General features: G+C 33.7%; 1 protein-coding gene across 6 annotated transcripts; it reads right to left on the bottom strand.

The window, feature by feature from the left end:
* Window positions 1-240: 240 nt before the first annotated feature.
* Window positions 241-12,348, bottom strand: LOC138701135 (probable serine hydrolase). 6 transcript variants are annotated; one of them, XM_069827733.1, is made up of 3 exons: window positions 12,328-12,348; window positions 4,309-4,456; window positions 241-1,899 (listed from the first exon to the last, which is right to left on the bottom strand). In XM_069827733.1, the coding sequence occupies exons 1-3, from the start codon at window positions 12,331-12,333 to the stop codon at window positions 1,067-1,069; spliced, it is 987 nt and encodes a 328-aa protein (XP_069683834.1). In that variant the 5' UTR covers window positions 12,334-12,348; the 3' UTR covers window positions 241-1,066. The 6 variants fall into 6 exon arrangements, with proteins under 6 accessions (XP_069683834.1, XP_069683838.1, XP_069683836.1 ...); XM_069827737.1 differs by lacking the exon at window positions 12,328-12,348 and adding an exon at window positions 9,190-9,370; XM_069827735.1 differs by lacking the exon at window positions 12,328-12,348 and adding an exon at window positions 9,029-9,183.
* Window positions 12,349-12,678: the final 330 nt, after the last annotated feature.

Below are 12,678 nucleotides of genomic sequence, written 5' to 3'. Positions count from 1 at the left end.
TAACATTGTTGTGATCTAATGAAAAGGTGCAAGAAAATATCTAAAATAAAAAAAAAAAACGATATAAGTTACATACCATCTCATATGAGCTCTGGTGCATTGGAAACTGTAACATATAATGTGAAATATCCAATACCTACATCAAAATGTACGTCTCTGTGAGTCTAGCATCCAGAAATAAAATTTTTATTGCACTATCTAAATAAAGCATCCAATATGGAAGGTAGCACACAAAGTGAGCTTTCTTTCTTTCTTTCTGCCAAATGAACAATTTATGAGACTCAAAGTTATGAAAAGACTGAAATTGCACTGCACACAGTCACAGACTAACAAATATAACAATGCCACTAAATATGCAATTCTATCTGCATTTCATTTCTATATATTAAAATTTCTAATCTTTATTAAAATCCTATTTATGCACTACTATTTCTTTTGGTATTATATGCAAGATAATGTATGCATCAAGAGTAATAATTCGTCCCCTCTGCTGTTGACCTATGGATGCTTTCATCTGTAGCATAGTGGAGGAAGGGTGTTTTCTTCTCTTGCCAAAAGCTCTGGGGCAGTAAACTGAAACTAAATAAATACGGTAAAGCAAGAATTTTAAACTTAATATATAAAAATTTAAAATAAAGTAAATGGGACAAAGCAGAAAAGAAAGAGAAATAAAATTAAATATGAACAAACATGTTAAGGAAAGGGATGAGGTAAGCCAATTTTATATCAGCACTTTTTATATTTTGGACATTCTGTCCCACAGCAAACCTGAGTATGTCACATTGCTCTTCTACTGGTTACTCATGTATTTTACAGACATCCTGCCAGTAAGTAACAATCAGAATCTTTCTCCAAGAACATCTGATACTAGTGCCATTCCAAACAATGAAGGATTGAATATCTACGCCAAAAAAATAATCCTTCTCATAACTCAGTCACCATGGAAGCATGAAATTAAATAATATGGAAGCTTGTGAGCACACAAAGAATCAAAAATGGTACTGTATTAAATACTCGAATTCAATTCTAAATGACTAGAAGGTAATTTCATAACTTATCATAAATATTATGTACTTTTCAAAAAGTTTGAAATTATGGGAGCTACTCTTTCTGGATGATCTAAATGAACATGATGGGCACCTTCAACAGCATGATATTCGTACCTTTTTGCAGATTTTTTAATTATTTCAAGAAATTCCTCGTTTTCTTCAGGTGTTTCGAACTTCAAACCCTGTTTCGCTTTTATATTCAGGACTTCACACCTTATATTAGCAGCGAAATCGAGAACATAAGTCCTTGTATAAAGAAAACTGGTATTTCCCTTTAAACGTGGGTCCCTACTGAAAACGTATCTTCCATCGTTCTGCCTTATAGTCCCTCTTCGTGTTAGAATTTCACAAGATTCTTTGTTCGCCCAGTTTCCTATGCTTTTATGCAAAATATTAACAGTTTCATCATACGTGTATGAGGGCTTACTGTTTGGGTCTAGGGATTCTATTCGTAAGAATTCATCTAAGTATTCTCCATGCTTCTTCAGTCTCCTTGCTGGATCCATTTTGAGAGGTTTAATTGCGTCTAAAGCAACATATTTTTCAACATGTTCTGGAAAGATAGCACTATAAAGAAATGATAAAATACTTCCAAATGAATGGCCCAACAGAGAAAATCTTTCCCAGCCATAGTAATTAGCAATACGTCGGATGGTCAAAATGAAGTCCAACACATGATATGCAGCTCCTAATGGTGCTTGGGAAGATAGTCCATGTCCAGGGAGATCCACAGCTAACAGGCTGATATCCTGAGGTAGCAGGGGTGCCAACCTATCCCAGGTACCAGCATTATCTTGGTATCCATGTAGACAAAGCACCGGCTTTGTGTCTTGAGAGCCCCACCATTTGCCTGTAAACAATGAAGGTCTCTTTGAAATCCATGTAAAAATGTAGATTTTAAATAAATAAAGATAGTATAAGTGCCATTTTTGTGAAAACTGTTTTTACTGGATTTTTAACAATTTATGTAACTAGTATTATAACATAAATAAGAATCAAAGTCACGTTCCTTAACTGTTTCCTTAGGTGTTCACAGATGGTGGGACATGTATATGGTTAGCCTATAGCTTCAACGTATATTATAACTCTTTTTCCTCTAATGTTTGAAAATGGCACTTAGATCTTTATATATTTCATATCTTCAAATTTACTTCGACTCCACAGTCAGGATTTTAAAATAATATTCTATTACAAGTATCAACACGATTCAGAATAACAAGAAGAATGGTTGAAGCTAATGGTTTAGTCTTAAATGAAAATAAAACACAATCAACATTTAGTTTACAACCTTGCTCAATGAGCCATTCATATAACATGCTTTGAATTATGGTTGACACAAAGCTAGCTTGGAAACAACATATTGAGCATTTAAGCAATAAATTATCCAGAATTTTATTTCTTCAAAAAAGTTTAAAAATGATTTTACCATTATATATTAAGACTGCCTATTACGTCTAGTTTAACAGCATTTGAAAATATGGCATCTTATTATGGGGCAACAGCACTCGTGTCATCAATATTTTTAAATTACAAAAAAAAAGGCAATCAGGATTATTACCAATTCACATTATGATGAACATTGTCGTCCTTTATTTATTAACGAGAAGATGCTAACTGTTATCAGTTTATATATTTTTGAGTTATTAATATATGTCAAACAAAATTTTATTAACTACACTTTTAGGAAAATTGTCATGATCATAATACTAGGCAATTAAGTACGTTTCATCAACCAAAATATTGAATAACAAAAACCAGCAAACATTTTGAAATAATGACAATAAAAGTGTCTAACAAAATGCCCACATATTTATTTACTTTACGCAATGGTGAATTTAGAAACGTTATCTCTAGCTGGCTCATTAGTAAGTCTTTTTATGATGTACAAGAATTTTTTAATTCTAAATTTTAATTGTATTTGACATGGTCTATTACACTATTTCAGTGTCTAAAGACTGTTAACTTATGTGAATAAAAAAATAGAAGTTCAATGAAAAATTATTGTTGTGAACTGCCCTCTGCTTTTCACTGATTTTCGTGGCACATGTTTTGAAGTTACACTTCTGGTTGGGGTAATTTCTATTTTGTTCTATTGGAGTACCATTTTGTTCTATTGGATTATAGGCCGCAAGGAAGAAGGAATATAGGCTGTCAAAAGAAGTAATAGTACGATCAACCATTTGAGGCATAACTGACTAATAGTCTTTATAACTTGCAGAAAAGAATAAGATAATTACATATTGTTCTGTCCTCATCACATAACTGTGTTAAAGCTTTATGCGATTCATTTTACATCACAACATGGTTTTGTTCAGTTAGATTCAATTCCACTAGATGTGAGCGGCAGCAGATGATTTGGTTCGATTCCACTATGTGGGAGGAGGCCTTCTGGTTGGATAGTCGTTTCTATCCAACTATACAACTTACCTGGCTGAGAACCCAAGAAGAATTATTCCATATTCATCACCGAGAAAACCTCAAATCCTACAATTACCATTTTATTTTGCTGAATTATCATTTATGTTCTATTGGATTATCACTTTGTCCTGTTAGATTCTCATTTAAGTTCTGTGGGTTTATCATTTTGTTCTACTGGATTATCTTGAAATATTATAACTTTAATGGCATTATCAGTGAAAGAAGAGATACTAATCAACTCATGCATGACAAGAGATGTCACATCAAAATACAGTGGTGTATGCAGAATTTTGTCAAGGGGAGGGGGGGGGGGTTGTTATTATTAAAATTGTTTACAATTTACATTATCGGTATCTTAAATTTTGTTCATTATTATTATGTTACGGTATATTTGTTAATATCCTTTTAATAGGTTTGAAACATAATTTTTTCATAGCCATTCAATTTTTAACAAACTAGAAGTTAAATTTCATATTGTGTTGGCTTCATTTTATTACAAGGTCGGTAGTAGGCGGTAGGTTTCTGTATAATGAAGATAGCATTGTTATAATTCGAATGTGCCGCAGCACCAAGCGTAGGAATTGTATTGAAGGAGGACTATGCCTTATGTCGATGTAGATTTTGTTACTCTAACAGTGAAAAATTTGAGATCAGAATATTAAAAGTAATGAAGAATGATTGAACAAAGTTGGCCTATGTATATGTATGTGGATACAGCTGCTGTCATAATATCTTTATTTACTACAGCTGTACTACCATTAATTTCACATAATCATTATCCTTGAATTATTAATAAAACTAAGTTTTATGTGGTAACATTATACAAGACGTGTTTTATTACCTGCTATGTGACCCCACGGCACAGGGATCTGTACTTCATACACTTGTCTTTCCAGAGGTTTGGCTGCGATGTTGTGAATGTATGCCTTCTGGAGATTCAGTGCTTCTACACTTGGTTTCCATACAGTTCTTGCCAGTAGTTTCAGCATCTGAAACATACATTTCATAGGTTACTGCACTTTATATTAATTATAATGCAGCAGAGAGAAGAATGTTAGTAAGTGTATTAATTTCAGCTGGTAATATAAGTAAAAAGTTTATAAAATTTCGTTGCTCATCCTCACTTTGCTCTCTAGTGAGTTTCGTTCTTGTAGTCATTTAATAGTAATTCATGGCGCGACAGCCCATGAAGGATCAAGGGCATCCAGCCGAATGCTGGTCTCACGTCCACATGCATCAGCAGAAGTGAACGATCATTCAACCAGTATGGTGGTAACATGGTTAGCACAATGACCCCGTCCCCATCCATTACCGTTTTCGAAACTGGATTTCGCTATTTAGGTGGCTCCTCAAAGTTATCATTATGCTAGGTGGGCATCGGTCCCATACATTGGCCGAAATTTCTTGAGAAAATTCCTTCCTTATGAGGACTCGAACCAGCACTCACACTGTAATGAGAGTCCAAGCATCTGCCTTAGACTAGTGATAGTCAATCTTTTTTGTTAGCGTACCCCCAAAATATATTTATTTTGTAGACCTATCTCCAAACTGCATTGCAGTTATATAATATTAACAAAAGACTATGACTGAAGTATTAAAAATAAATTATTATTATTATTATTATTATTATTATTATTATTATTATTATTATAAAGTAGTTATTGATGCAATAATAGTAATGACTTACCGGTAGGTAAAATGTTACTCAAGCAAGAAAAAACAAGAGCTGATATTGCAAAAGAAAATATAATATAACGCAATAAGTACATATAATAAACATCTGTATACACACGTAATCCGTGGGGTATGTACTCCTTGAGACAACCATTGAACACCACTGCCTTAGACCACGATGCCACAGCACGAAACAGCCATCTAATACACACCCAAAGTACAGGATGAAGTATCCCTTTTCTGGAGACTTATTTTAAACCCGAAATTGATACGGTATTTGATTTCGTTTATACGTCTTATGGTTTAAATATATGTTTGTAATTAATATACGATTTTGCATACAAAATTTGTGCGTATTCTAATAATATTATTTTTCAATGTACAGAACTGTCTTGTTTTTTTTATCCGTTTAACGACGCTGTATCAACTGCGAGGTTACAGCCTAATGCTGCTGGAATTGGTAATAGCCAGATAATATTTGAGGAAGTGAGTCCGAAGATTTGCACTGGGACTGCCTGACATTCGCATTACAGTCGGAGAAAACCTAGGGGAACACCCAATCACCTAGATTCGAACCCACACTCGAATACAGCCCTTCGGACCAACAGACAAACATTCTACTGTCTCAGCCGGTAGCTGTCTTGTTTTTCGCCAAATAATTACATGGTAGTTTGTGTGCCCGACAATTTTTCTTCACTCCTTATAGCTATTATTATCAGCAAATGATAATGAATGATTGCTGTAGTATAATTAAAATACGATGTTTTATAAAGGGACAAAATCCCAATATTAGACCTACATATTTCATCATCAAAATAAATGTGATATTATTTACTTTAATATATTTACCACATCAGTAACAAATATACTATAATCAGAATACGTAACCTACCTATGTAACTTAGATGTAAAAAAAATGTTTAACTGTAGAACTGGCTTACTGACTAGTTCATTTACTTCAATTTCCTGGTTGTAACTGTTCATATTCACATTGACTGGCTGGGATTGGACCTTGGTAAGTGATAACATGCATGACGTAGTACAACCGATGGCAAAAGATAAGAACTGCTCGTTTATCGTGACTGGTAATTGGTGAACCTTTCTGGTGTTCGACTTTGTAACTTGAATTCACATTTTCGTAAAGATAATAGAATATATGCTACACTAAAATACGTTAATTTACACTAGAAAATCAAAGGTCGAATATTATAAATAAATGGATCTGTACATAGATGCATGTGCAAACTTTATCTCTACCTACGAATACAAATCGGTTCAAAGTGTAATAATTGAAAGTTCCCCAGAAGTAGCTTCATCACATACGTGAAATACTGCTTACTAATAGTGCGTTCATGCAAGACTGGACTTAAAATTTGTTGTGCACAGTAACTATGGCAAATCCTGGCCGCCAGGGTTCGATCCCCGGCAGGTCGTGATAGAATTTGTGGACAAAAACTTGCAGGTGTTTTCTCGGAGTACTCCAGTTTCCCTCTATCATCCCATCATCACTCCACCTTCCCCTCATTTAATCTATCTGCAATAGTTAAAAAAAAAAAAATAGACTGGCGTGAAGTCGTGAGGATAGTATGGGTTTCAATGCTGATAAAGAAAGGGCTTGGGTTCTGGGATTATCAAGAACTCGTCTTATGGTACACCTGTTAGCATCGAATTCACATATGCCACCCAGGCTGCCTATCGGATTTGGAGAACCATCTCACAGGACGCACAATGGGCCAGTGCAAGCTTGTGCATGGATTGATCTCAGGTCTGGCCCTTGGCCCTTGATAAGCTAAGTCAAGCCAGGTTTCTTATAATTGGCATAAACAGTATTCAAACACAAGCTCTAACAAAACCCAACCTGAGGAGGAAATACAATTTAACATATTTATTTATTTTATTGCTAGTAAGTTTGAAGTTAATACAATGTAAGATAAACTAGCCCACTCCTGAATGAGTAAGACTCGTCCTCAGGAGGGGGTTCCAATACAGACAAAAAATAAAATTAAAATTAAGAGTGAATACAGATTAAAAAGTGTTACCAAAACTATAAATCCAATACAATTTTTTTTTATTAATTTGGATAGGTTAAAATATTAGGATAAAATTTGTTTAATAATCTGGGACCTTGACTCATGCTATGATAAAAAGCTGTATTGGTTTTACATTTAGGTTCAGACAAACGCAGAGAATTCGTAATTTTAGTTCTATATTTATGTAGGCCTATATATTTTTAAAAGTTATTAAAATTTCTGTGAAAATAAATATGATACTATTCAAATTAGACATCTGCAAAGTAAGAAAATATCGAAAATTCATTTCCAACTCTATTTTGTTCTCAAAATTTTGCTGCCCTGTACCCAGGCCTACAGTATGCATAAATAAGGACCTGTATGTCCATAATATTATAAATTATATATATTACTATCTTTGGGTGTGTAAAGTCAATAATACTAGGCTACATTAAGTTTTAATTACAAGCAAAATTTCTCCTGTGATCTTATAATAAAAAGATTAGAAAAACACAATACTGGTAGTTATAGTTTTTAAACTGTATCAAGTGTTCACCAAAGAAACCAGCCAGATTCTAGGGATTTTGTAGTGGAAAAGCATGCTCCCTCCGAATATTTTATTTTCCGTAATTTAAATTTCATCATTACAAAATTGTTTTTGACTAGCTATCAAAATACTAGTCTTTCATCAACGTTATCCAAAGCCAAAAGCATAAACTCTGATTTTATCTTATAACATCCTCCTAGCTCAGAGAATTAAAATATGCAGTGTAGGTGTGATTTTATATGTAGAAGTGTCTGATTTCAGAAAATATAAAACGAAGAAAAGCAAAATGTGAGAGAGAAAGAAAGAAATTTTTCCCAGTTTTTTCGTGAAATCATGCTGAGTATCATAGGCTATAGACTATTTTTACCTCATATACCGGTATGTTTGAAGGAAAACAAATCGATTTTGATGGAAAAGTACATTGTTCACGTTCTAATTATGTACTATGGCTAATTAAACATTCACCATCTGAGACTGTTTAGCCCATAATTTTAAATGAAAAATGAATCATTTTTGGGGCCCATTTTAGCTATTGCGAAGGACGTATCATCCAAATACTTGTGGCCTATGCCTTGCATATACGAATCTGTAACGGGTTAGGTTAGGTTAGGCTAGGCTAGGCTAGGCTTTTGGTATGCTTTGCATATAGGCTACTAAGTGAAGTGAAATGTGCATAGCGTTTATTTTCAAGTGTTCTACCTTTTCATTTCACAGTTTTTAGGTTATCTGCATCACTAAGTTTCATGCAATATTTCAACATTTTTCGGTAAATTTACAAATATAATTTCATTATTTTTACAATCCTCGTTCTTCAAACTTCTATTCATGAAAAAAAAAGCTCTTTTTGATATATTTTTTTATCTCTCAAAATTGCGAGTTATACGTCCTTCACAATCCCCCTATTTATGTAATTATTCCATTTCTAAGTTATTTTAGGTTAGAGTGCACTAGATTAAATTGGGATTATTTAAAGATGTTAATATATTTTCAGGAATTCTCTGTTCTTTTTGAAGAAGCTAGTAAAATCAATATTTTTATGTTAAGGTTGACAGTGCGAAATTATGGATTACAGAAACAGATATAAATAACTGGAAAGATAATATCAAGGCCTATTTTGGAACAACATATGTTTAATCAAACAAGGCTATTCGAAAAAATTGTCTTAAGTTATCCAGAAATCGTTTCCTCTTTGAATGATAAAATACTGTTAGCCTACATCTCACATTGCAATTTTTGCCAATGCTCAGTACGCACATCATGCAGCGAAATCGCAAACAATTGAAATTCAACGACTTAACTTCTGTAATATGTAAAGATTCGAGGCTACTTACAATTATTAATTATTTATCTTTTTCTAACACTTGTCCTTAAGTTTATCTTGTACTGCTTCAAGAAAGGCTAGAAACTAGAAACAATTTCGTTTCGGAATTGCATTACGAATCAACACAACGCAATGAGATTGCAAAACAACCATAGTAGAATCAGCACTCACTGGACCAGATTCAGCCTTGAGCGCCTTGAATCAGGGTCTCTTCTCACACCGTACAAAAAGAAAAGTTAGTTATATAAATGCCCTGACTAAAGGTCAATATGATGATGTAAAAATTTGACAGCATGCGAACGTGTACTGTTACCACTTTATCAGTCAGTTTACAAGTACCGGTAATCATGACGGGTCGACTTCGAACGCTTTCATTTAGGGACGACATTTAGAAAACGTACCTCAGCCAGATATTTCGAATAGGTAAGGTGACCAACCGTCACGTATTTTACGGGTAGTTCCGTATTTCAGAGTCTTGTACCATATATTTTACAAGTCCGGAAAAAAAAAAAAGCGTACAGGTGCATGTTCCGCATTTTACTACCGGTGTGCGTCGTGTAAATGTCCCCTATTTTACGTACCGTTATTAAGTGGTTTGAATCATTGAAAATTGTAATATTTGACTATATTTTTCTATTAAGTATCCTGTCACAAGAAAAATGGCCCAATGTGATTAAAACATTTTTGAGAATGCATGTTCTGAAGTACGGCTCTACTTCATCCATTCACAGGCCTCAACTTTTCACGTAGGCCTACTTAACCCATTTGTATCCCACTGCTCCAAAAAGTGGAACGTGGAGAAAATTACTGTTATTTAGACATACCGGTAGTGTACATCACCATTTCTGATTATGCGTTATAAATAATTTTAATCTGTTTTGTATTATTATTATTATTATTATTATTATTATTATTATTATTATTATTATTACTTAAATGGCAATTTGCTCAAAATAATTGAATGCTGCCTTTTTTGCCTGGATCAAATGATCCAACAGAAAGGAGATTTTATTTCATTACCGGTAACAATTTGTGGGACACAAAACAGAAATTAAGGTAGAAACTATGAAAACTCTGTATTATGATATAAGGTGTGTGGAATTCTGTGAGTACCGGTATCCTACGGTACCGTACATAAGAAATGGGGACGACATTCTAAAGGAAATTCATTCTGTGCACAAATACAGCCAGAGCAACTCAGAAGAAGTTATGTTTGTGAGTTTATAATAATAATAATAATAATAATAATAATAATAATAATAATAATAATAATAAAATAATATAATTTACCGGTATTAATTTTCTTATTTTCATTCATTCTCTATTAGTGATTAGTATCACATTTATAGTCATTGACCAAAGTATTGTAGCTAATAATAATAATAATAATAATAATAATAATAATAATAATAATAAAGGAGTAGTCTACCTTTGAGATGATAGTGTCCCGTATTTGTGTTGTGAGAAAAAGGTCACCTTATGAATATGATATTTCTCGTGTTGTCATCCTAAAAGATTATAAAGTGCCGGCATTAAAGAGAATGGATTTCCTTGAAAGTAATAGCAATGTTCAAATATATTAAATTGGTCATTTCAGTCACTCATCCTTCATCATCACTGATGAAAGTTCTGACCCAACCTTACGTTAACACAATCGAATTGCGATGTATAGTTTTAAAACAATATATTTTTAGAAGTGTCTTTCAAGCATTTTTTTAAGTTGTGTTATACCATCTTATAGATGCTATTTTTTTAGTTGGCTATTTAACGACGCTGTATCAACTACGAGGTTATTTAGCGTCGATGAGATTGGTGATAGAGAGATGAGGCCGAAGATTCGCCGTAGATTACCTGGCCGGCATTCGCCTTACGGTTGGGGAAAGGGGAAAACCTCGGAAAAAACCCAACAGATAATCAGCCCGAGCGGGGATCGAACCCGCGCCAGGACGCAACTTCAGACCGGAAGGCAAGCACCTTAACCGATTGAGCCACGCCGGTGGCTTAATAGAGGCTAAAGTATTTACGTAAATATCGACGACCTAATTTAAAAGGGAAACAACTCAAAATTTAAAGTTTTGTGTTACTGTGAAAAATCAAAGGATCTTTGAAATTACCGTACTCCAAATTCTGTTAATGATGTTTTATATATACTATAAGTTTGAAATTAGTATGTGTTATTTGGATTTTTCATCATTTATGCTACATGAATGTTACAATTAAGCGTAGGTAAAGACTTCTTACAAAAGTCTTTTAAAAATTAATTTTAATTAAAACAAAATTAAATACGTGTGCGATAGCCCATGAAGAGACAAGTCTCATGTGCGCATGCCTTAGCAGAGTTTAACGATTATCTAACCAAAACGGAAGTATTGTGTAGTTAGCGCGATGATCTCCTCAGCCGTATAGTTGATTTCCGTAACCGGATTTGGCTACCTATCGTGGCATCCTAAATTCATCACAATGCAGGGTAAGCACCGGTCCCATACACTGGTAGAAAATGCATGATAAAATTCCTTCCCAATGAGATCTCGAACCAGTGTGCATTTGGTAAAGCGAGTCCTAGGCATGATGCCTAAGAAGCTTAACCCACGACGCTACGATGCGGGACTGTGACAATAAATTTTAATATATATATATTTTTTTTTTACAGAAATGCTAAATTATTGCACTCTAAACTTGCGTAAAAATAACTTTTGCGTTAAGTATATCTAGACTTAAAGTAACTTAAAATAAAGATTTTTAAAAGGCAATCTTCACCAGAGCGGTAAACAATTACGGCCACTTTGGAGCTTTATTATTGGTCCAGGAGAAATAACTCGTCTTTTACGAAAATACTCGCAGCGGCCATAATCATTTCGCTTTGGCGAAGTTTACCTTTTAAAATTAATATCTACAGTACGTAATCACACTAATCAGTAGGTGATAAAATAATGAAACAAAAATACTCACTGTAAGACAGAGGTTCCTAGTTCCTGTGTTTTTTTTTAAGTCAGTTAGTGCCCGTACCTTAGGTACCGGTAGAAAGAAATTCTTTAAGAATCCGTGTAACTACAATATACATAAACATTCACGTCTAGAGAGACTGAAAGAAACACTATTCAAGTTAGCGACGTCTTTGAAAAGTGGTATATTATTAAATTGTTGCACTGTCGTATAATAGCGATAACCCGCTATTTTAATAACAATGGAATTACACGTAATTCATGTTGGACCTTTCGCGGCAGTGAGTCGTGGTGTTTGTAAATAATTTACCCACTGTGAGACAACAGATGTTTTCCTAACGGTTTAATCTTAATAATCTGAATGTACCTTCATAGATGAGAAGATAAGAATTGCATACGTCCTCGAGAAAAAGAAAACTAATGTTTCTAGCACTCTTGACGAATTTAGATCTTGGTCTGTTTAGGTCAGCAAATAAATTTCGTCTTCCAATCTTTCGCGTTTGTTTGTTTGGTTGAATTAAGATTTTTCATGTAAATTTTTCATTACCCGTACTCATGTTTCGTTAAATGTGTTATCAGGTTCTGATTAATTAAGGTTGTCACATTTCCAAGCCTTGATGTTCGCATTTAAATTATATTGGTAAATTATGTGCTGAGTAGAGTGTAACAAACGTTATTTTTTAAAATTAAGATGAAAATATTTCTTTCTTCATTATCA

This window comes from Periplaneta americana, chromosome 6 (assembly GCF_040183065.1).
Source record: "Periplaneta americana isolate PAMFEO1 chromosome 6, P.americana_PAMFEO1_priV1, whole genome shotgun sequence".
Classification (NCBI taxonomy): domain Eukaryota; kingdom Metazoa; phylum Arthropoda; class Insecta; order Blattodea; family Blattidae; genus Periplaneta; species Periplaneta americana.
This window is presented reverse-complemented; position numbering and strand designations above follow the sequence as displayed.